Source organism: Lotus japonicus, chromosome 6, assembly GCF_012489685.1.
Source record: "Lotus japonicus ecotype B-129 chromosome 6, LjGifu_v1.2".
Classification (NCBI taxonomy): Eukaryota; Viridiplantae; Streptophyta; class Magnoliopsida; order Fabales; family Fabaceae; genus Lotus; species Lotus japonicus.
The window spans coordinates 53,863,778-53,889,149 of record NC_080046.1 but is presented as its reverse complement, the minus strand read 5'-3'; the positions used below and the strand labels follow the sequence as shown (position 1 = coordinate 53,889,149).

At 35.5% G+C, this 25,372-nt stretch overlaps 3 protein-coding genes across 4 annotated transcripts; all 3 read right to left on the bottom strand.

Moving 5' to 3' along the window:
• Positions 1–3,747: 3,747 nt before the first annotated feature.
• LOC130723792 (probable U3 small nucleolar RNA-associated protein 11) lies at positions 3,748–8,868 on the bottom strand. Its single transcript, XM_057574922.1, has 9 exons — positions 8,708–8,868; positions 8,275–8,390; positions 8,094–8,184; positions 7,902–7,993; positions 7,717–7,810; positions 7,531–7,610; positions 5,273–5,356; positions 4,293–4,392; positions 3,748–4,203 (listed from the first exon to the last, which is right to left on the bottom strand). The coding sequence occupies exons 2-9, from the start codon at positions 8,328–8,330 to the stop codon at positions 4,111–4,113; spliced, it is 690 nt and encodes a 229-aa protein (XP_057430905.1). The 5' UTR covers positions 8,331–8,390; positions 8,708–8,868; the 3' UTR covers positions 3,748–4,110.
• Positions 8,869–10,415: 1,547 nt separating this feature from the next.
• LOC130723695 (diacylglycerol O-acyltransferase 1C-like) lies at positions 10,416–18,845 on the bottom strand. 2 transcript variants are annotated; one of them, XM_057574808.1, is made up of 16 exons: positions 18,101–18,845; positions 17,716–17,796; positions 17,562–17,635; positions 17,387–17,462; positions 17,089–17,156; positions 16,379–16,508; positions 15,952–16,050; positions 14,331–14,432; positions 14,097–14,233; positions 13,830–13,911; positions 13,702–13,722; positions 12,971–13,033; positions 12,189–12,236; positions 11,426–11,488; positions 10,972–11,025; positions 10,416–10,860 (listed from the first exon to the last, which is right to left on the bottom strand). In XM_057574808.1, the coding sequence occupies exons 1-16, from the start codon at positions 18,446–18,448 to the stop codon at positions 10,756–10,758; spliced, it is 1,551 nt and encodes a 516-aa protein (XP_057430791.1). In that variant the 5' UTR covers positions 18,449–18,845; the 3' UTR covers positions 10,416–10,755. The 2 variants fall into 2 exon arrangements, with proteins under 2 accessions (XP_057430791.1, XP_057430792.1); XM_057574809.1 differs by having other exon boundaries at positions 16,385–16,508; positions 18,101–18,837.
• A 1,285-nt stretch (positions 18,846–20,130) lies between these two features.
• LOC130723696 (eukaryotic initiation factor 4A-11) lies at positions 20,131–24,018 on the bottom strand. Its single transcript, XM_057574810.1, has 6 exons — positions 23,843–24,018; positions 23,097–23,165; positions 22,805–22,911; positions 22,081–22,511; positions 20,992–21,671; positions 20,131–20,445 (listed from the first exon to the last, which is right to left on the bottom strand). Exons 2-5 carry the CDS (start codon positions 23,162–23,164, stop codon positions 21,036–21,038), a joined length of 1,242 nt encoding a protein of 413 aa, XP_057430793.1. The 5' UTR covers position 23,165; positions 23,843–24,018; the 3' UTR covers positions 20,131–20,445; positions 20,992–21,035.
• Between the last annotated feature and the right edge of the window lie 1,354 nt (positions 24,019–25,372).

The following is a 25,372-nucleotide window of genomic DNA, read 5'->3' as shown; positions in this document are numbered from 1 at the left end:
GTGTGTAAGCATCATTTTCAATTCCTTTTAACAAATCATATATTAAACTTGAATTTAACTTCAATTTTTTTAAACAACTTCAGCGTTATTATTGAGATCTTTTCATATGCACAGAAATAATAATTTAATTTTTAATTAGTGTTCCTAATTTTCATATAATATACTATTAAGTTTTAGCATAAATTACGTCAATCAAAGTTTCAGCATTGAAAGAAAAAACAAATAATGAATTTAATAAGTCTAAAGTGAGTCTTAACTGTGTTTCTATTTCCTGCAACAAAGGTCCATAGTGTCAGCATATATTTTCATCTTTTGATCAATCGTAGGGCTGAAAATGCTGATGGAGAGGCTTGAGAGAAGAACCAGATGGAGAGGATCCGGATCCAATTTTCAGCAGTCTTGGGTGAGGAAATAAAGAAAGTTAGAAAGAAGACAGCTTGAGTTAATGTGAGTGATTGGATAGTAATTGGAAAAAGACAATTCAGGAGTGAATAATCAAATCACTCAATCACCCATCCTATCCATAAAAAGAAATGGCAAAAATTAAAGTGTCATTAGCTGTTGTTAACCTTCTTTTGATTTGTTTTTTTTTTCTAGCTAGTAATCATTTATTTGGGGTACTCTCACTCTGTGAATAGTAGTTGCCTGAACTCTTAATTGATTAACCCCAAATTTGTAAGGTCATATGCTCTTTCAGCTTTTTTGGCAAACTGCACTGATATGGTAACTTGTGGCAGCAGTGTGCAGATCATAACTGCAGCAATATAGCTGCAGAAGAGGGACACATCCTAATAAAATCTGATTTCAGGATAAACAAAGGAGACTTGGGTAATGCACCAACTGCAGAAAGCAATTGTAACCATCACTGCAAAGTGCAAAATCAGTGTACCATGTTCTGTTTCAATATGTGGGGCTGAGACTGAGTCTTGGATTATTGATACTTGTGTTCTTGTTGTCTTTAAGACAAAAACAGCTCAAATTAAAGCTTGAGCAACCAAATTTTAGTACTTTCCGTTTTGGATTCTGTTCAACTGAGACTAACATATACTTTTTTAAAAATGATGGTACTGAAACTGGATCATCCAGCTATGTTGCCATCTTTGCAAGTTTAATTGTAACAGGTTGGATGGGATTGGTGAAATTCTCACACACGCAATAAAATTAAAGGGGTTAGCACCAAGGCACTCAGGGAGCCCCTACCTTAAGATCAGAAGAAAAAATGTAACTTGTTTGCCAAGTTTCTGGAGCATAATAAATATATAAATGCAAGTTAAGCAAATTACAAGCATGGCTCTTAGAAACAATACAATAATTGTGTGTTTGAATCGATGTGAAGATAATCTAAAACATGGTAACTCTAGAAGTTGTTGCAAGTAGTAATTATGTAAGTCTGATATGTCTAATCAATGTAAGGCTTTTAATTTGTTTGCTTTCAACCCTCATTAACTGCCAAGTTACACTAAAACGGTGAGTGGGAGTACAAATTTGAATTTGAGTCAGTGAGAAAACAGCCTCATTTTGGCTCTAATCAATATCATGAAGGCTGAAGCAATGCCAAAGATCTTTGACTGCCATACAAATTGAATGGTCAAGAGGCAGATTCTCTGTAGGAAATTGACGTGACTATCAAGGGCTGCATTCCATTCTGTCTCATTTGGGCTATTTATCCAATCAAAAATGTTTGGTGAACCATTAACACTAGTAGAGACAAAGAACCAAAGAGAGTGGTAATATATGATATAATGTGATAATAAATTTAAGATAAGGAAATAATATGGTGTGTTAAAAAAATGTATGTATTATTGGTGGTTCACTGATCATAACATTAATTCAATAGTTTTATACTTTTATTTATCAGAAAAGAAAAATGTGTTAATATATCAAAGTTGAAAAAGCTAGTTGTAGATTCAATTTGTGGACATCCAAGATTGTTGTGGCAAAACTTGATGTGGGAAGTCAACTCAGAACTGTTCATAAGTACTAAAATTTATGAAAGAAATGGCTCAACAGTCAAGGAAGGAGAAAGCTGTAAAGTTGAAAACTCCATAGCTCATAGGTACATTGCAGCTCAGTAATCAATAAACAACCCGAATCAGGTGCACCTGCCGCAGTTATTATTTACTTAGGAAAATAGTAAAAACTGTGAACACACACTCAAATAAGTGATATATTTAGATTCTGTTTGTTCACCCCAATTTTTCCGTTTATGTTAAAATTAATTATGTTAATATCCATTGTAATCTGCATCACTTTATTAAGTACAAGTGTGTTTTCAAATTATAAAAAGGAGCCAAGCATTGTGAATAAATTGCATCGTTTTGTCTCACCTTTTTCTTGAAACTGTTCCTTGGCCAATCTAATTCTAACCTCATCCTCTAGTTAGTATAGTGCTTCTCTCTCTCTCTCACACACCCTTTCATATAAAGGTTCTCATCATTGTCCTCATCAATATCATTTTAGGACTTCCACAGCTATGAAGACAAGAATGTGCTATATGATCCTAATGGCTTCCCTTCTACTTTCCAGTTTGGTTTGTGTAGAAAGTAAGCATTGGTCGCTGTATGGTGCTGCAAATCAACAAGGTCAGTAGTTAGTTTCACAGAATCACTTCTTGTTCACATCAAGATACTCTTACACTTGATTCACTTCACTCCTATTCGGCTAGTCCAAGTAGGTAGCATAAACCACATTCCCCATTGTCTCTCTCTCTCTCTCTCTCTCTCTCTCTTCTAAGGAAGTAATGTCTTTTTCACCTCTTGCCACAGTTGTTCCGACAACAAGAATTCAACATGTTCCTAGGCCTGCTATTGTCTCCACACAGGTACCTATTAGTCTTCAGAAGCTTGTTATTTGATGCAAATGTATGTGTGTTTTACATTTATTATTATTATTATGTTTTTCAAGGGAACTGAGAGAATATTAAGGGGACTATCTAGGCTTGGTTCAGCACCACCAAGGTGTGAGCACAAATGTGGAGGCTGCATTCCCTGCAATCCCATTCAAATTCCTACCAACAAAGATCATCTGGGTGTTCAATATGCCAATTACGAACCTGAAGGATGGAGATGCATGTGTGGCAATTCTTACTTCAACCCATGAACACAAGATCACCTTCTGCTAATATATATTCATGTTTTGTTTATTAACTTCTAGTTTATGTATATGATCAGTCATGGTGATTATAGCCTTGAATGTTTGGTATCTGTAACAAGTTTTTGTACGACATTGATCTGAGATGATTGCAACGTGATGAAGCTATATATATTTTATCCATTAAGATCCTACATGTTCTAACCTTTAATCATGTTCATGTTCAAGACGGGTAGAACAAACTCATTTCAGTTGATCCAAGTGTGAAGTGGTTTAGGCTAAAGACACCGAAAGTAACAAATAATGACAACCTGCGTGTGGACTACAGTAAAGACTGAGGGTAAATTGGAGTTACATTAGTTGTGCATAAAAATCTATTTTTTAAACTTAAAATCAGTTCTCTCACTTCATTTTTTGCTGTAAAAGTAAAACAAATAAGCTCTTAAAATTTTGGGACACAAGTGGGTGGGGGTGAAAATATTAGTTGTTAGTTCTTTGGATGGGGGGAAAGTTGCTGATAGAAAGCTAGTTATAAAATGTTTGGCTTCACAGTGATGCACAATCCAAAACACGGTAAATCCAAATTAAAACTTCTCCCTATCAGTAATTATGGAGTTTCCAACCGCAAAACCATACACGCCATTAGTTGTTTGAAAGTCTTTGAAACCGATCACAGCCTATGCCGTAGATTAATATTAGTCAATGTGTAGGAAGCATGTTTAGAGCATTTGCAGCAGCCTCATGCTAAACCAATAGTTGCATGATACAACATAAGACTTGAGAGTTTGAGACACAGTCAAGTGACAGACATTGAAAATGGAAGGATACTCAACAGAGTGAAATAATTGTGTTACATAATATGGAATTCATCAGTAGTGATCCAACTTAATTTGCTTCATCAGCTAGGCATGCAAGTTTTTTTCAGTTCTACTTCAAGTAATACGTATATTCTCGAGCTCCAGTCGCCAGCCTTATGGTGAAAGGTCAGGAAGAATAAAGAAGCAGCTCAAAGTTCTCTTTTTAACGCTTTCTTTCAGCACGCCACTTGTAAACTGGCTCAGTGGTTGGAGAGACAATCTCATCTTCGCGTAGTTTGCGCTTCCTACCGTTTTTCTGTTCATAGATGGAACATCTTTTCTGAGCAGTCCACATATGTAAGACTCAAAACAGGTTCATGATAAGGAAATCCAAAATACCATTACCTGCAACTCCTTCTTCATTGACATATCCATGTACATTTTCTGTAGCTGGCTGAGTCTAGTCCTCCTTGCTTCCAACTCTTTGTATGACCGATCTATTTTCCTGCGCAAGAAAGAAAATACTTTTTCTAGCAATGCGATATGGTGCCAGAAATCAAGAACGAGTGGAAGTAATAATAGTACTGTAGACAAGACATGAATCTCATAATACTCAACACATAGTGAAAAATGTAAAGCCAGCTTTCCATGAAAGATCAACCCAAATAAAAAAATGCCTCACTACGGTCAAATCGCTGAGAAGTAATGGCAATTAATCTGACCATTATTGTTATTCATCTCTCTTTTTTTCTCCTCTTTCTCTTTTTGGGTTAAACATAGCTCATCGCTTCTGAAATATAGCTCCAGTTCTCAAAACTTCAAGCTACCATGCATTTTAGTTGTTAATAAAAAATGTCCCAGTAATATACATGCAAACACATGATATTAAGCTCATCAGTCATGGTGCAGAAGAAGCATTATTTTAATATCCAAGACTGGAACTTTATTGAAAGAATTGTGTTTTCATTGCCAAAGAAATTAGGTAAGAAAATTGCAGAAGTAATTGCGTTAATCAATCATTCCTATATACTGCAATGATGCTAAGACTCGGCCACCAAAGTGACCTACAAAACATCCTAATACTGTTGGCACTGACTGCAATTAAGATATTTACTAAAATAAACTATCTTAAAGTGCATTGGAGAGATCACATAAAGAAAATGTTTTCCCGTAGAAGACATCAAACAAACAAAGGAATAAATTGATATAATAGGTTGGGTAGTTTGCATGATGTAATAGGTTCAAAGCTTGGGTAGTTTGGGTAGTTTGCATGATATAAATTGGACTAAAGGTGAGGAGCTTGGGTAGTTTGCATGATGTAATAGGTTCAAAGCTTATTGCAACCATTATACGCCAAGAGAAAAGGGCCGAATGCATAGGTGTACCTTTTAATGTTAGTATGAATATTGTCAGAAATAAGAGGAATTTCACTTCTTGAATATTGTGATTGTAACTCTTTAGCCTCTTCCCTGCATATCCAGAGCAATGATTAAGAATGCTTATTCATCCAGAATAAATTTAAGGAATGAAGATAAAATCTACAAATACGCGCATATAATAAAAATCAGAAGGACAAAGATGAGGGCAAAGGGAAAAGTGGTGGACCAATAACATGCAACAACAACAACCCAGTGTTGTCAAATCGCGATCGCGGAAAATCGCGGTGAGGCCAAAATCCGCTATTGCGTTTAGCGGATAGCGTCACGAGCAAATAGCGGTAACCACATAGCGGTTAAAATAAGTAAAATATTATAAAAAAAAAAGCAGCTTATCAGACATCTATTGCAATACTAGAGCAGAAACATTTGAAATGAACAAATAAAAACTGCATAAAAAACAACAGCTTATCACATAACAATAAAAACTGCATAAAATCATCATTTTTAACAACCAAATTTTAACTATTAAAGGGTGCCACCAGCTCAAATCAAATGTCAAAAGACTTAAAACAACATAAACCAAACACAAGTCTTAAAACAGTGAAACAGAAAAAGGAAATGCAACAAAAACGAATTAATGGGGCTTGTAGAAGGAGGATGAGAGAAGGAGAATTAGGATTTTGGAAACCTTTTCAATTCTGTCGTGATTCTTCATGATGAAGCGTAAATATAGAAAAAAATAATTAATGGGGAGTTAATTGGGCAGTAAAGCAGTGAAACAGAAAAAGAAAATGCAACAAAAACGAATTAATGGGGAGTTAATTGGGCAGTTGGTGGCCCACTAGTCAAGAATTACTGAATTACCATATTTAAAAACCCTAAAAAATAAAAAAAAAACGTGCAGTATTCCTGAAAATCCGCTATTTCTGTTTAGCTTCCAGCGCCGCTACGGCCGTCGCGGCCGCAATTGCGTTTCTCGCGGTGGCCGCTATGTCGCGGCGTAGCGATTGCGGTGGCCCTAAAATCCGCTACGCTATAGCGGGTCGCGGCCGCTATAGCCGCTATTTGATAACACTGCAACAACCAAAGCCTTTTCCCACCAAGTGGGTCAGCTGCATGGATCATACCATGACTTAAAATTCAAGTGGAAAAATAACATCAGTCAATTAATGGAAATTGACAATATATCCCCAGAGAAAAATCAGAGTTTCCAAAAGAAACTACGTTATAACATAACTAAATTTCAAATAACATTTGCACATATATTAGAAACCTAAATAAAATAAATTGCACAAGCAACCATAGTTGTTAAACTCGAGTTTTCACTTGTAAAATAGTACAAGTTTACGATTCTAGCTCACATAATTGAGTAAATGACATGTAAAGTCATTTGCTAATAAACTCGGACGAACTCAGATGACTCACGTGGCTGCCGAGTTCAGCCAGAAATAGAGAAAAGCCCAATTTTTACCACAACGACAACATTTCATGACACGATCTTTGCAGTATTACTTTTAATGATTGCAAATCCCTCTCTCCTATGTCACTTTGACTAATATTTCTTTGCCCGCGCACTAGAGTAAGCCGTATGATTACTAAAATTGCCTACAAATCCTTTGGTTTTGAATCTGTGTTATAAAAATTCCTTAGTTTCAATTTAAGAATTGATAACTAGAGGCATATAAAATAGTTTGATTTTTAACTCGTGAGAATTTTGAAGATAATGACTTATCTGCTCTTGTTTGACATTTTCAGTTTATTACCTTCTGAACTTTGTATTAATTTTTTTGCTACAAACTTATAGCAGTAATTTTTTCTGAATGACTATAACTTGTTTTAATAAGTTCTCCATTGTATGATTTGGTTATATAAGTATGTTTTAAAATTTGATAGTGTTTTTCATCGTTTGTGTGTTTCTTTTTGTTTGCATTTTACGAATTTACAGGTCAAATTTATGGGCGCTCCACGAGTTTATGTAAACTCTTGAGTCATACTAAACAACCATGTTACCTACTTTTGATCCTCTACTCAGCAACACGGACCAACAGCCAACTCATGTTACTTGGCTTAAGCATTAACTACAGAATAAATTTGAAATGATTATTCTCATCAAATTTACAGAGACCATCTCTCAAATCTGACCACTAAAATTTTCTATTTCTTAGCATAAAAATAAATATATAAAACTAAAAATAAAAAGAGACAATGTTGAAACACAAAAATCCCTCATATTTTTCATAGAAAGATAGCTCAGAAACTCAAACCTGTCTTCAGCAAATAAGATATGCTTGTTCGTTGGCTGATTATCAATGGAGTGCAAAGAAGCAGCTAACTTTTCAATTTTCTGCAACGTAAGATCCATACATTCACACGTAATGTAAACACCAACGCAAAATATCACATGAAACCACAAGTAAAACAAGATAACAAAATCAAATGCACAGGTTCACCTTCCTCTCACTCTGAAGCTTTTGAAGAACATATCCTAAATCTTGTGTCTTCATCAACATAAGTTCATCCTGAGTATACTTGTTTGCTTCACTCCTAAACAGATAAGCCCAGCAAGTTAAAACAAATCAGCAAGAGACAAGCAGCAATGAGGAACAGAAAAATAAAAAGGACAGCAAGTAATTACTCTGGTCTATGAACTCCATCTTCAGTTCTGGTTCTAATCATCTTAAAGTAAAACTCATCTTGGTTTCTGTTTGCAGCTTTTTCCCTAAGTATCTGCGAGACAACACAATAAAAAAAGCAATCAATGAAAAGAACTAAAAAACATTAACACATGCATGACAAAACAGTGTAGAGAATCAGAATTAAGTCATACCCGCAATGTCTCCTCTTTCTTGTGGAAGGCTTTCGCACGTTCAACATAGTCCTTGTGTTTCTCAAGGTGGCCAAATTTCTTCCTCGACGACCTAAATGAAAAATGAGAAATTGAAGCAAAAATGTGATTGAATATAGGAAAGGACAAAGGAGTGAGAGTGAGAGAAGGCGAAGAAGCTCACGGTTGAGCGCGTTCTTTGTGAGCACGCCTGGGAAGGGCGTTCCTTAGGGATGACATGTTGTACCACAGAAAGAAACTAGAAAACTAACTTTGTTGTTTGGAATAATCAGCTCTGGTCTGCAAAAGGAGAAAACAACAAAACCTAATGAGAAATTTGCAAAACCCTAAAAATCAAAACGGTGGTGTGTGATTGTGATATGAACAATGGAGTTTTCGGCATAATGAGAATCCATTAACTTAGAGCAGAAACTGGAAGAACTAGAAAATTATCAATCAGCAGAATCAATAGGAAAAAAGCTTCTGTAAAGCAAAATCGCAGTAGCGCACAAATATCAAACACGAAGTGCAGTGCATTCATCATATACCAAATCTCTGATCCTAATTATACCAGCGTCGGAGTTACTTGTGCATAAGCGACGGCGACGGAGACATACCTTGAAATCGGAATCGGCGCCGGCTGTGGTGGAGGGCGGATGGAAATCGTTCGCGCCTTTCCGATGGGGTTTTGAGTCTACGGAAGAGAAGAAGCTGCTTCAGAGGCCAACGAGTTTGAGGGAATAGCGATAACAGGGTTTAGGGGACTGACTGGCTTTGAAACGATGTCGTGTCTGTTTGTTTTAAATAAAATAAAACTTCTCTAAAAAAACATTATTTATCAATTTAATCATTTAAAAAATTCTTAAATTGATACTAGAGAAAATTTTATCCCTTTACTTATAACTAAAAATGGAAGGATAAAAAATTGAATATAGCTTTCGTATATTTTTCATACCAAATTTATGAATTTAATTAATAAAAACTATTTTAAAATTTCTAATTTGGTAAAAGATATATAAACAAAACGATCATCTATTTTCACATTATGATATGTTTCTTTTACTAGAATTATTTTTACTATTATTTATTAACGGTTTTGACTAAGGTTAACTATGTATTGCATGTTGGTTCACTTGGTAAGAACGGATCACTTCTCCTCACAAGGTTGTGTGTTGAATTCTCGTTGCCGATGTGAGGTTTATGTTGGTGGACAATCTATAAGTAAGTGACATGTTGTTCGAAATACATGTTCTAACTCATGATAGTGACCGGAGCCGAATCTACCCAAACTTTTTCAGGATAAAAAAAGTGAATTGTGGGTTCGGTCTTATACATGTGAAATACCTCTTTCAAACTTTTAAAATTACATTTTTATCTTTAAACCAATTTAAAATATCAGTTCTGTCATTGATATTATTTTTCTTTTTGACCAATTTATCATCTTCACCAATTTACCCAAATTCATCCAACACCTATGCTGCCGGTTTTGCCATTGTCGCCTTCAGCCACCACCGCGGTTCTTGGCTCTTACCTATTATTTTTAGTTATTTTTCGTTTCTCTTGTTACTTATTGTCTTTTTGCTTTGGCGCTTAATACGGTGAGAATGAGTATGTGCTCAAAATGCTACTGTGAAAGGGAAAACCAAAGAATGTTATTCTGCTAATGCCTGATTGCGCACCTCTATCGTTCAGTGATTATTTCATCACTACAAAGTACTCCCTGGTGCTAACATGTTTGTAGCTGCACTGCCTGCACATATGTGGATTTATCCAATTGCAAGAGGAGAAGAATCTGAGGCATGAGGGCCATAGGGCGGCATTTGTTTGCAAAAGGCTATTCATATTTGGTGGTTGTGGAGAATATGTTGCTTCCTCTACATACCAAAACCCAGTTGAATTCAATGGAAAAGAGTTATTATTGTGAAGTAAAGCCATGTTCTTTGGAAGGAAGAGGTGATGCTATCGATTCATGACGACGACTCAATCTTCTTGCAGTGGGGGATGGTGGAGGCAACTCTTGTTCGATCTCCAATATCGGCGGCCAATGAATACTTTCTATTAGTAACACATTTTGGTTTTTGCATATTTTTCTTCAGATAAATATATATTTTTCAACTAACAAATAAAACCTTATAGAATATAGGAATAAATATATAGATGGCGGAGATAAATTTTACATAAAAATATACTTTAATAACAAAATCACTGTAATAAATGTATACATTACATGAAAATGAATACTTTTCATTAAACTTTTATGAAAATAAAGTATAATGGAGGGAATAAAAAAATAGTATTTACTTTTTTCCCAGGCGTGGATAGACATTGTAGAAACCATTTACAACTAAACCATAAGGCATTTACAATTATGGTTCAACTAATGATCAGAAACCAGTTGGTGTTACTTGGCACAAAACATCATTAGTGCATTGCTCTCAAAATTGCTTGCATATTTTGATAAAGTGTCAGAGCAAGCTAAATAAGTACATTGATGAATTGATTTCAAAAGATGCAGCAAATCAAATGGAAATGCTTATCCTAGAGGAACCCTTTCAAAGAAGAAGTTAATCCCCATAGAGAACATAGAAGGGCAACATATCTACATGGATTTCACTTGAAGAAGGAAAAGCTCATCCACATGAACGGTTAATGATTTTATGCTACCTCAGTCAAGTTCCCCTTTCCTATTCATCATGTCATGGTAGTATAATAGTACGCACATAGGTTGACCAAGAATACAAAATATGAGCCAAAAAATCATATTTCCAACCTGACATGAAGAAAATAACAATTAAAAACCAATAAATCTACTTGTAAGACATTTTCCTATCAAAAAGATTAAATAGACAAGACTTTTAAATAGGGCGCTTTGCAGACTTACCATTGAGTTTCTGTATTTATTTTGCAGGTAATTGGTGATCAAGACCAAAGGAACCTAAAAAGAGGGAAAAGACATTCATGATTATCATGTCAAGTGAGCCTAAAGTCCAGAAGAAATCATAATCATAAATATAGCTAATGCAGCACAAATTTGTCCAGAGATTTTTTTTTAATCACTTGGGCACAGAGGAATAGGAACTAAACTAAAGCTTTTTCGTTTACTGTTTGGGAGGGGTATTTTATGGTTTTGGTCCATTTAATATTTAAATTATTAACTGAAGCTTGATAGTCAACTTGCAAAAATGCAAGGTAAGACCGCCTACGATAGATCCACAAAGTGGGTTCGGTTCTCATTGGACCTTGCACATAACATGAGCTTTATAGCATCAGGTTTGCCCTTAAATAGCGAACTTCAGTGGACAGACAGTTGAAGAATATGGTCATTAAGTGATTACCTGAAACATAATTCCAATAAAAGCCCACAACTTGAACATGTGACAAGGAACAGCAATGCATAGCTGCGCCAAAAGAGAAATTATGAGCAAAATTGCTAAAAGATGACATGAAACTATGGAAGGCTTCATTGAAATATAATTACAACATGCTGTAAATGACTCGACTAAAGAAAAATATGAATAAACAAGTAGAAACTAGAATATACAAGTTTGCTGCCATATAAGAACCCATCTTTCAAGATATTAACAATTGTATTAGTATCATCTAGTTAAGCCCAGCTACAGGCACCCAAGTACTACTGAGGTGTTGGTAATAAGCTCTTGAATAGGTCACTGAGACCCTCATGTGATTTTGGACTACTCAAAGACAACTATTGTGTCATTCAGTTCTATTGAATCTGTCACTTGTGTCTAATTTTCAACCTTCTCCCCCATAGGCTCACCCTGACCAAAGTGAAAAGGGCAGGACTAATCTTTTTTCAAAAAGAGATATACCCAAAGGTAGAGAATAGAGTTGATGACTTGTTCAGTCACTCTCACTCTGCTCTCAATTTTTTTAAAGAGATCTTATTTTACAAGCTTCTTCAGTTGTATAAAACATATAAGTGATAACACAAAGCTAAAGATGCATAATTAAAACAACTGGACAAATGGAAACATCCCAAATATATAACACTCCCCTTAAAGGCGGAGCATGTATATGATATGATTCAAGTAAAATCGATGTAGATAGGGAGATAGAAAAGAAAGATGAACCACAAACCTCATGGAACACAGCAGAAACCAGGAAGGCAATTAATGCAGCAGCACCCTGTATAGGGTGAAAATCACAATCACATAGAACCAAGAAAAGTAAGACATCTATCATTAACAGAAAAAAAACTAACCCAAATATTAGTCTATGAGAAACAATTATGTCTAGAACAAATGGTTGAAAACAAGGAGCCAAAAAAAGGACAACAAGGTTATAGAACACAAGATACAAAGCAAGCTTCCGTTTCTAATTCAGTCATGTCAATCTATACGTAAATGCATTTTAGTGTGTATGCCAAAGTCACCAGAACAGAAAATGCCAATTCTGAATAGTCTTATGATCTTATCAGTTGAAAGCCTTCCACAAATAACTAGTTCTTCAATGTAAAATGGACAATTCAACAAAAGGTAAAACTAAAAAACAAGAAAAATAAAAGATGAAATAAGTGTCTGATTTAGAAAAATCACATGTTAAGTGAACATCCAGAAAATTATTCATTCTGTTGATTAGTTGAAGCCATGGAAAACATTAACAACCGTGATGTGAAAAAAAATTCAAAAAAGTTAATTCTTACCCAAATATAATAAAACACACACGTAATGCATGTTAAGATAATTTTATTTATTTTAACTAACCATATAGCATATTTATAAATTATTTTTTATATAATTACTTAGTTACATGATAGACTAACTATATCCTAAAGACAAACTATTCATAATTCATGAACCTCTAAATTTTGCTTAGAAAGTCCATGGTCCACTCAGCAAGATAGGAGGATGCTTGATTACCTTGGGTACACCTCTCCTTATGCATGGGAAATATATGTGGCGAACCATCCATTTGTGCACAGGCTGCAATGTGAAAGAATCTAATCAGTTAAATAGTAATGGATTAGAACCACACAAGAATTTACAAAAACAATGAGAGACTCAGGATTCAGCCTCCTATTACTAAAGTGTATCGAAGGAGGAATAAAGGCTGAATAAGTTGGTTCCAAAGGTTCACAATTATTTGTAATTAATAAGTCAGTTTTGTTAACTGGCTTGGGTAGTTAGTTGTAATCAGTCAGTTTCTGTAACTGGCTTAGGTAGTTAGTTATCTCTTTATAAGAGATTGTGTAGCAGTTATAGGGATTATTCTGGAGTGGAATCAGCGTATTTGGAGAGTCAGCAATCACTGTAATACTGTTATTGTTCAATAACAGTTCACTTTTATCTTTCTCTCCCTGAGTTTCTATACCAAGTTCTTTCAAACAATTGCTGATATCTTACAAAATATGGTTTCAGAACCATATATTCAGTAAACAATAAAGCTAGAAATGAATAGATGGGAAAAAACTGCTTGTTATCTTTCTTCCTAACTCCTTTTTTTTTGTTAAAATAGCCTTAGATATCAACTATAGTTATACCCTGGTGGCACATTAATTTGGGCGGTCGAATAGATATTATGTTCACAAGAATTTCATCCAAAAATTTGACCAACAAATTTTGCAGAGTAAGTCTGGAAAAGGGAAACATACCATATTCCACATCCTCCAATACTGATGACAGCAGCAGCAGAAATGCATTAAACAAAGACATGTCACAATTTTTCTTCATGGAAGTATTGTAACTCAACGAATTATGAGCATGCCAGAAAAAAGACTACCTCTTCAACAGTTTGGGCATTCCACCAATCTTTGTAGAACTCACGATCGCCAAATCGGAGAAGCTCCGCAAGAATATTTAACCTACATTCCAAAAGTTGCTCTAAGGATAAACTATCATAAATAAGCACAAAAGGCTTACCAAAACTATAATATAATAATTCTTCAATTTGTGGTTATTAGGTGAGTGAAGGCAATTTCATGCTTATATGATTGAAGAAGAAAAAAAATATATAGATAAGTGGAACCAAAAAAGAGGAAATACACACCAAAGGTGGAAAAAGCAGTAGAACATGCAGAGCCACACATATACATTTGGGACTGAAAGCTTCAAAACTCTCTCAACGGCATATAGAAGGTTTCCCTTCAAAGGATGTTGTGAATTTTGGACAATAGGATTCATATACTGCAAAATTATGAAGAATAAAACAATGTCATAACACAGAATATCTGCAGAATTAGTGAATAAATAACCGTTAAATTTATTCACAACTACTTCTTACTTGTTCTATTATAAATCCCATAACTCCCGTAAATATTATCAGCTTGACAAGTTGACGAAACACCCAACCCTTTCGAACTGAAGGTGTTCGAGGATAGCTTGGCTGTAATAGTAATTCGTCACAAGTGTAAAGTACAAGTGAACACAAACCATGTCAGAATTTCTCTCAGAACAAATGTATCACAATTGCACTCATTTTGACAAATGTAAAAACAAGTGAACAGCATAAAAATACTCGCTAAGAGAAAGTTTGGCGAAATTGCTGTGACTTAATCCTACCATGATGAACATAATACAACTTTCTCCCTGCCCTTCCCTATCGGTTAAGAGATTAATATAACAAAGAGTGCAATACTTATGTAGTAGGATAAATATCAAAAATAACAGAAGCTGCCAAAGCTAACACTGAATTCTCAATAACGTTGTGTTTGGTATCGGTTGCTTTGAGTTGATAGAAATGTAAAAGAGAGAGTTAGAGAAGAGGACACTCTTCAACCTCGTTTGGTTCAAGCAAACAAGAGAGAGACATGGCAGGAAAGTGTGGGACTTACCACCTCCATCCAATCCCTCATTTTTGCGGAGTATTAACAGAAATTGAACCACTTTTATACCCACTTTGTCATTTTATCCCTCTATCATTATCATACTTTTTTATTAACATTTATATATTTATGGTAAAAAATGTCATTTTAAACAAAACTAATATTCTCTTTTCTCACTTTCTATTCAACCAAACGAGAGGAGTGTCCACATGATTCTTTCTCTTCTCTTTCTATCGTACCAAACAACCTACAAAATCTACTATCGTTCTCACCTCTTTCTCTCTAATCATGTTTTCTCTTCTCTCTTTCTCTCCTAAACAAAACGAAGTGTAAGTGCCAGAGATGTACACTAACTTTATATTTTGATTCCAGCAAATTATGTAATATCGGGTCCCTCAAAAGACAATTAGAACCTATGTAATATAAAAGGAGAAACAACCACCAGGATGAAAAGCAACTTATTCAGCAAGTCCTAATCTACACCTTCAAAAGTCATGGATCAAAGATGTAACTAACACAATTTGAGTTTGAAACTAGCTCATTAAAATGGGAATGTATGTTGCGAATTTAGTATGAATAGAAGGTACAAGTGAAGCACGTCTGCACGTGAGTGAATTTTGGTAGTTCTGTTACTCTCGTGACATAGTACTTGACATTACAGAGAGAGAGAGAGAGAGAAGGGGGGGAAGTCAAATGGGCAACATCTGGGGATGAAAAGGAAATGTAAGATCAGAAACAAGGAGATTTTGCAAAAGGCATAACATCTATTGAAGACAATAAAGAAATTGCCATTCGGACAAATTCCACTCATCAAGCAGTCTCATGCTCCCAGCAATATTCTCGTAGGATTAGAATTGAATTCATAGCTGTGTAGTTATGTGCGAGACAGTGTTTGACAACCTCTAACGAAAAACCTCAAATGTATTCCATACAAAAGATATAGCTGTAAATAAGTCCATAAATCAGTTCCATGCATGCAAATATCATTAAATTAGGCGAATCCAAACAGAAGCAATGATGACAAAGTTATAATAATTTTGCAAACAAAAGTACATATATTTCATTTAGAACTTGTGCTACCTGATAGCATAATGTAGGAGCAACCATGAAGTATGTCAAACTCTTGAAGTTCACATTGTATGGGTACTCCATTTTCACAGTATTGGGCGATGTTTCTCCCTATAACACAGGAAACATGATTGAATAAGGGGACAAAAAGATTTTTTGTCTGACAATAATCTGAAGTTCTGAACAGTTCATAGCAAAATGTCAGCATGCTGCTTGAACAACAGATTTGAGGGGGAAGCACTTAAGCAGGATGGCCTTTACTCTAATAATCATGTACTAAAATGCATTCATCTATTTGATTAAGTTTTAGAGCTCAAAAACCACAAACTATAGTTTGCTCATGCAGGATTTTTCCTGTCAAAAAACTAGTCATCACAGAAAATGTATATTGTATAACATAACCTCTTCTTTAAATATATTATTTTTCAAAAATACTAACCACTACCTTTGCTACTTCTTTTGAAAGCGCTCTCATATCATAGTTTGTATGTGCAAATGACACCAATTTTAACCACACAATGCAAGTAAATAGCATCAACGTGACACCTGATAAAAAAGCAGAATCACACCTGCACAGAAACGCAATGGAGCAATAAGATATCTCGGAGATAGTGATATCTATGAAATGACGAAATATCTATGACAATAGTTATTATATCCACCAAGTAGACATTTTTTCTATATCCTTCCAAAGGAAAATCACCTTTTCTGCTCAATGCGAGCTTAGGGATTTCCATGATCTTATATTGAGCTAAGGGCTTCACAATGTTACATGAATGTCAGTTTTTTTTTTTTAGTAATGTCAGTTAAATGCATCGGAAAGCAGACAACTCCCTGTCTAGTAAATATTAAAAGCTACTGAGTTGTTTTCAACCTTTTCTTTCCTTGACTTAACCATCTGTGAATCTAGTGATGATAAAGTAATTTAACTTCAACACTAAATGAATTAAACATCAAACCGAGGTTTACCACAAGGTTTTAAAACTTCTCAAATAATGCAAAAATAATGTTTCGGAATTCCTTCCTAGATAATGACGTGATTTCATGATTATAAAACCTTCATATCAACTTAAGCTTACAATAAGTGTAATCACAAATGTAAAAAAACTCTAAATTGTAGCCCCAGAATAAATTGAAGTTTATCCTGACCTGAGGATTACTAAAACTGGATAGAAGAATTCAGCAGACGTGATGATTAGATGAAGTAAAACAACAACCTGCAAGGTTCAAGTCAATTTTCCCATGCATGTTAAATATTGAAAATTGTGATTAAAAATATCACACCCCATTATTTATATTTTCAAACTAAGGTTACTTAAACAACAATCAATGTACCCAAAAAAAAAAACAACAATCAAGGAATTGATGTGGTTACAGTCTTACAGATCATTTTCCCCCATTTAACGAAATTTATTAAAATGAAAGCTTACTTGGCCAGATCACTTACAGGTTCAGCGATACACTTTTGTTGTGCTATCTTTTCCACTATAAAGGCAGCAAGTGGAAACACTCCAAGACTAAGACTGCAAACAAATTCACCTATTACAAAATGTCTAATGATAAGACATGAAAAGATACACAAATCACAATCAAATATTAAAGATGCTTATCAAACTCATTACCAACACATGAATAGGGGCCAATCTCTCAACGATTTCGAACTAAACCAAAAGCCGGACCTAATCAACCAACCATACTGCAAAATACACAACAATAAAAACCACATTTACATGATGGCAATTCAAATCACATCAAGAACAAATGGAAGAGCCAAACCTTCATCAAATTCTCAATGATAAGCCTGCTGTTTACTGCAACAAGCACCACTATGCAGAGATTGAACAATCCTGCATGACTCTGTAATCAATTGATTAACAATCATCAGTAAAACAAGACAATTATAAATGATTCCAAAACAGCTTAAGCATGCACCTATAAAACTGATCAAGTTAACAAACACTACACATCAAGAAACAAGTGCCATGCAACCAAGAAGTTCATCTGGGAATCAGAATTTACAATTGGTTTCCAATTTGTTTCGTACATACAAAACAGCATATGAAATTTTCAGCTACAAAACCTTATCAATTCAGTGGATTACGAGCCACGAAACTTGCCATGCATAGCTAAAATCAACAAAAATCGCGAGAAATCAACCAACCTGTCTGAAAATGTTATCGGAGCTAAGAGGGCTCTCCTTGATTTTCCGGTGAGCGGGAACGGAAGGACGGTAAGCGAATTTGTAATCCGTAACTTGCTCACGATCAGCATTATTATCAGCGGCTGCATGATCCGGTTTGCGATCCTTATCCTCATCGCTGCACTTTCCATTCAGGGAGTCGTCGGAGCCAGAATCCCTCACCGCATCGGCAGCGGCACTCGCGGCATCGAACAGGCTGCCGGCGGAGGCGGAGCTGGGCCTGCGCCGGAGAGAGGGGCGTTTGAGATCTGAGTCGGTTTGGATAGTGGCGGTTGTGCCGTCGGTTTCAGGCACGTCGGAAACTGCCATCGGTGGAGAGTGACGGTGGAAAACCAATTTGTTGTTTTTTAATAACAGATTAGGATTATGAGAGAGAGAGTGGAATCAGAATCAGAGTGTGGAATGGAAATAAAGATTCGGAAGTAATGGTTTATTACTAAACAGGGGCTTTGGAATGTTGTTTTGGCTTTCTATTTACTGTTTATTCGTTTTTGGTCCCTGGTTTTGTGGTGGGAATGAATTGAAGCAGAGCAGAGTGGGTTGAGGTCTGACCACCTCTCAGAACGCGGGAGCCACCGCTTTGTGTGCTTTTGACACGTAAAGTAACCGCGGGTTTTTTAGGGAAAGAAATATTAATGTGTTTCGTTGAATTGATATTTGATACGTCATGGACACGGGTATGAGAAAGGCTTCAAATTCAGACATTGACTCTGAATTTCTCAAAGCAAAGTTTGGTACATATTTGTCCTTTTTCTGCTCCTAGGCTTGTTTATTTCGAGCACGGTTCACGTGGCGTCCTCATATGAGTCATATCTCAGCTTTAATATGCCAAACTTAGGTTCGAGTCATGGCATCAAGAACATTAAGAAGATCCTTCACGTCTTTGAAATCGTGGTTTAAAGATTAACCATTGCTTATTAATTGTATTATTCATTGAGAAAAAGTTTGATGCACCGACGGTGTAAAATTTTTTTACACCGTCAACCAATCAGATTTCAAGGATATGTCACGTTAATTAATAAAATTAAATAAAAAGAGAGATTTTCTCACATCCTTGAAATTTGATTGGTTGACGGTATAAAAAAACTTTACACCGTCGGTGCATCAAAATTAAACTCTCATTCATTTCGGTTTCCTTTTTGCTTTGTCTGCTATTGAAAATTTATATGACTTCAAAGCTTACTTAGTTGACACGATACAAAATGTTGGTGACAAATTACAAATTAAATGTATTTCATTTCATTCCATTACAAAATGGATCCGGTACCCTCTTAAAATAGAAAGATTTAGAACTCTTCAATTCATTATTTAAAGTATTAAAAAATAAAGATAAAAATGATGATGCACCGACAGTATAAAGTATACTGTCAACCAATCAAATTTCAAAAATGTATCACATCAATTAATGAAACTAAATAAAAAAAGATTTTCTCACATACTTAAAATCTGATTGGTTGACGGTGTAAAAAACCCTTACACTGTCGGTGCATAGAAATTAAACTCAAAAATAAATTGCAAATTATAAAATTTTATCATAATAGAAATTATGACAAATTAAGTCTAAAGAGAATGAAACCCCTACATGGGTGCAAGAGAAGTCCCGTTTATTCTATTTATAATTTTTAGTTGTTCTTATTTTTAAATATATAGAAGACCGTCAAATAAATTAGTTTGTTTTATACAATTTTAAAGATGCTCTAAAAATTAAAAATATTCATAATTGATAAACTACAAGTATTTTATCAAATTAGACACTTATCTGATTACTGAGCAAATACATTGAATTCACAAATCAAGAAATGCAGTTGACGTGTACTGAACATTTCGTGTTAACAAGCTAATCACTCGTGTAAAAAGATGCAAGAGAAAGTAAAGCCCTAGATACCACATGCGAATGTATTTTAACCTAACAATTTAAGTTTTAGACCTCCTACAGTTTTGACGTAAAAGTTCAAACATTGGCGAAATATTGACAAGAATGAAACGTCATATGAGAGAACAAAGGAGACATCTTCAATGCTACTAGACATAATAGTAACCAAAATAACCGTCACTAACACAAAACAACAACAATGTCAACAAACATTAAATAGACTCCACATCTTGATCACTTTTTGAAACATTGACTTCAAAAAACAATGAAAAATAAGGGGGTACTAAGCTAGCATTGCCGATAATCACACAAAAATGTTGTAAAGCTGGTCAAAGAGTAGCCAACACGATTTTAAACATCAGAATACTCAAAAATTAAGTTAACTGCCCCCAGTCAACGTTCATAACAGAGTGCCATCAATTGCATTCAGTACCTGTAAATAAAATCCAATAAAAAAAGTAAAAAAACCAATATCTTGTTTAACAACTAAGGAGAGCTACCGGCCCCACTAAGAACACCATCTTGTTTAGAGTTGATAACTTCCAATTTTGGGATAAACTCAGACATCATAACATACAAGCTCGAATTTTGATTCAACTGAGAATGAAATGTTCCAAATAATATAGCATGTAACCCCAAAATTGAATCCATTGCACACCATTGCCAATAAACAAACATTTTACGAGCTATGCCACGAATCAATTCTTAGTAAATAGAAAGAAAATAAACTATTTCAACACATGGTTATAACTTAAACATATATTAAGAAGCTTGCTTGTTAGAAAAGGAACAACGACCAATACACTAATTCGACTAATAATGGGATTTCACATCACAAAGTACTTATCACTTCAAACATTCAGACGATTAATAATGTAAATTAAATTACTACACCTACCAAAAAGGTTAAACAAAGTTCAAAACCAGAAATACAACAAAAAAAAGGCCCAAAAAAAGAAAAACATTACATAACACTTACCTCAGAAACCAACTTTCCACTAATTATGTTTGAAGACTAACACCTCAAAGTAGTTCAGCAATATTTGAAGGCAGCTCCTCAACTACCACATTGTAGAACTTCTGGATGTCAAACAGCATTCTTTCATCATCCTTTGTGACAAAGTTGATGGCAACACCTTTCCTCCCAAACCTTCCACTACGACCAATACGATGGAGATAGTTCTCAGGCTGTGTTGGGAGATCATAATTTATAACCAAAGATACTTGCTGCACATCAATACCACGAGCCAAAAGATCAGTAGTGATTAAAACACGGGAAGACCCAGAACGGAATTCTCGCATAATAATATCTCTGGTATTCTGGTCCATGTCTCCATGGGTTGCCGAGACTGTGTGGTCTCTGCTTCGCATCTTGTCAGTCAGCCAATCAACCTTCCTTCTGGTGTTCACAAAAATGACACTCTGAGTGATTGCCAATGTCTCATAAAGATCACAGAGTGTATCGAGCTTCCATTCCTCTCTTTCAACATTGACGTAAAACTGCTTAATACCCTCCAAGGTGAGCTCATCACGCTTCACAAGGATCCTTACAGGTTTGTTCATAAACTTCCTGGTGATTTCAAGAGCCTCAGGAGGCATTGTAGCAGAGAAAACTCCAACTTGAATCTTGGATGGCAGCAGTTGGAATATATCGTAGATCTGATGATAAAATAAAGGTTAAAGAATTTGTACACAAATTCATTTAGAACATCAAATCAATAGGCCAAGAAAAGTTGACTCGCCTAGATAATCAAAACAGACTTATTACAAACTTATAGCTTACGTAATGATAGTAAAAGAAACTTCAAATAAATAGAATCCATTAAAAGGTTTAAACTGTCAGAACTAGATATATGGAAATAAAATAGTTCATCAAGGAAGAAACTTGCAGTGGATAAGAGAGTTAACCAACTACACAGTAACAATTTGGGCTTGACTCCTCACAACGAATCATTTTCGAAAGTTAAATAATTGAAACAAATGATTGTTAAATAAACAGTATGCATGGTGAGTATTTTCAGCCACATGAAATAAACACTGGAACTAACAAAGTAAAAACAGTAAGCACCTGATCTTTAAAACCACGTGAAAGCATTTCATCAGCCTCATCCAATACAAACATCTTGATGTTATCTGGTCGAAGTGACTGCCTGCGAAGCATATCAAATACACGACCAGGAGTACCAACAACAACATGAACACCGCTTGATAGAATGCGTTGGTCTTCACGAACACTGGTACCTCCAACACAAGCATGCACCTTGACACCTAGATAGTCTCCAAGTGCTCGCATAACTTTCTCAATCTGCTGAGCAAGCTCCCGAGTTGGTGCTAGAACCAAGGCTTGGCATTCAGTCAAACTGTAGTCAAGTTGCTGCAAAATCCCAGAACAGAAAGTTGCTGTTTTCCCAGTTCCAGACTGAGCCTGTTGTATAACATCAAGTCCCTTGCAGAATGGAACTATTCCTCTTTGCTGAATAGCTGAGGGCTTCTCAAAACCTAAAACACATAAGAAACAAGTTTAAACATTCGACCATGAAATCCAATAACAGAAGCAAGACAATTAACACAATGATTTGCACAAAAATACAGCAGAATAGAGCCAGACAGCATGATAAAAGTGATATGCTGCCGTTATAACTGAACTATAAACCAGGAAGAATTCCAAGGTGTCCCAAATAATCAGAAATATAAATTTTCAATTGCCATCACATGAAATTATGGAAAAAAACTTTGGGTTTAAAAATTGAAGAAAGAAAAGTAGTGATGGCGACAAATAAAGTTAAACCTACCATATGCATAAATGCCTCTCAGCAAGTTCTCTTGAAGGCCCATAGCATCAAAACTCTCATAAACCTCATCATAGGAGGTGAAGAAGTCCTGTCCTTCAGTAGTAAGCCTGAAAGCACACCCATCAGTTATTAAAATCAAATAAATAACATCAGAATCCCGTTGTAAGCATGTTTCCAGAACTAGACAAAAACGTGCTTAAAACCACTGTAACTGGATGCCAATCAAACAAGAATTGCATACTTCATTGTGGAGAACAAGAAAGAAAAAAGGATAAACATCAAAAGCTCTTACAATTCACTCATCTTGGTATCATAATGCTTTGCATCAAACTGCGAGCCTTCCGGTGCGAGTCCAGCCATACTGCAAGATAAAACGAAATAGCATTAAAACTCATTCATAAAAACCATAGTTGAATTGGAGTTCAGCTGATTCTCTCAAAGTAGCAGTAAAAGCAACACTTAATTACTTCACCCATGAGGCAATTACTTTCAATGACGACTAGCCCGAAAGTAATTTACATTAACAATATACAAACAGTCATTATTAATAAAGAACCATGTTCAAATTAAAATTTGCAAACACCAAGCTTCACTCAAACTCACTTCTTATAAAATCAAGTTTACAAAATCTAATCAGAGTCATAGCAAATACTAACAAAATCATCAAAAGCGAGTAAAATCAATTAACATAATCGTTTCACAGAATAAAATTGATATCACGCTTATAAAAAGAGATTAATTAACATCTAGAACTACACACAGGAAAGTAAGAGCGGGAAATTAATCAAAATCAACGTAAAAAAACAAAGAAGCAAAACAGATATCAAGAGAAAATCGAAAAAGCTAAAAAAAAAAGAGATAAAAAGCAAACAAAAAAGCACGGAAAATTCAACAACAAGAGAAGCATAAACAGATCCAATCAGGAAAAGCTCAACAAAAACAGCATCGATTGAAACACGAGAAAATTCAAAAACCGAAGGAAACAAAAAAACGAGATAGCATCATCGAATCGGAAGAGAGGGGAGGAGAAGGAACAACCTGACGGTGATGGAAGCGGTGGTTGATCGGAGAAGAGAGCGGAGGCGGAGAGTGTTATCGGAGAGAGGCGGTTAGGGTTTCCCAAACTCCTCAGATCTAAGCCGCGGAGTTGAGGAAAGAGAAAGAGATTGCGAAGAGTGCGTTTTGTTTTTGCGAAAGTGAGTGGGAATAGTGAGGGTAGTGATGAATATATTACTCTCTCTCCTTTTCGTTTTGGGGGAGTGTGGGTTTTACGAATTTACCCCCTCTGCTTTTGTACCTAGTCAACGGGTCTAGGTCAAACCGCCAATGAGATTTTGTTTTAGCATGGACCGGTCCAGTTGGGCTTTAGCCCAAAACGCAAACATTAAGAAAGTCCAGTTAATAAGTGAGTTATTTGTCCCAAAAAAAGTGTGTTAAAAAATCGAATTTTTTTGGTGCAAGAGATAAGAAAAACCAACATTCCAACATGAGGGTGAAATGAACACAAGATTTTTTAGAAGATAAAAGAGAGTAGAGATAAAGGTAGAGATAGGATATAATTATAAAAAAAATATGTGAGATGTACAGTAGATATTAAGATATTGTAGGTGTTTGTTATGATACTAATAAAAAAAGTTTTTTTTTTCTATCTCGGAAAGCTAACAACAAAACCCAAAAAACACTAAGGAATTGCTAAAAGATCTCTCAAAATGAGGATCTCTCAATCTAAGGGTGGTGACTCCATAAGACACATGTCCAAGGCTAGCGAAGAGGCTCCCTTCCTAGCTAACCAATATGCCGGTTGATTACAATCCCTGTTAATAGCAGTATAGCACCAAGGGATACTTTTAAAATAAATAAATAGACAATTTTTTATATAAATAAAAATATTGGGGGTGCTTCAGTTCTATTTTTTTTTACATCAGAAAGATAAATTGCAACATCTAGGATTGAACCCTGGACCTCTCACACCCTACTCATATGTCTCTTAGTTCTTATCACTTGAGCTATCATTCGGAGACTTCAACTTTATTTCAGCAACATACAACTACACAATAGAGATAGAAGAATCAAAAAAACTGAATAGCCCACATCTTTACTCTATTTGCGCTGAAATTATGCTTACAAATTGAAGGTTGCACATGCCTCTACTCAAATCACTGTTGTATTTTTTAGAATTAATCATCTACTTGGTCACTGTCTCAAGCGTAAATGAAGCTGGTTCAGGTTCACGACGATTAGCAAATCGATTCCGGATCGATCAGGGAAATCGTGTCGTCTGCGCCAGCTCTTGCCGTACGTGGAGCACCGTCTGTTCACGCCGGAGGAGGACAAGGCCATCATCAGGGCGCATGCCAGGTTCGGTATCAAGTGGGTATAGCTTGAATTCTCCAGCTTCACGGTGGAGTTTTGATTCATGGTCTCGTTGATGGAGCCCTCACCTGGGTTCCTCATTCTCGATCTCTCTCATCTCCTAACGCGGGGTGCCATATGGTTCACCGCCTTGTTCCGGCCAGGGAAGGAGCTCCGTTTTGTCGAGGCCTTTCTTGAACTGGTTAAGGATTTTGG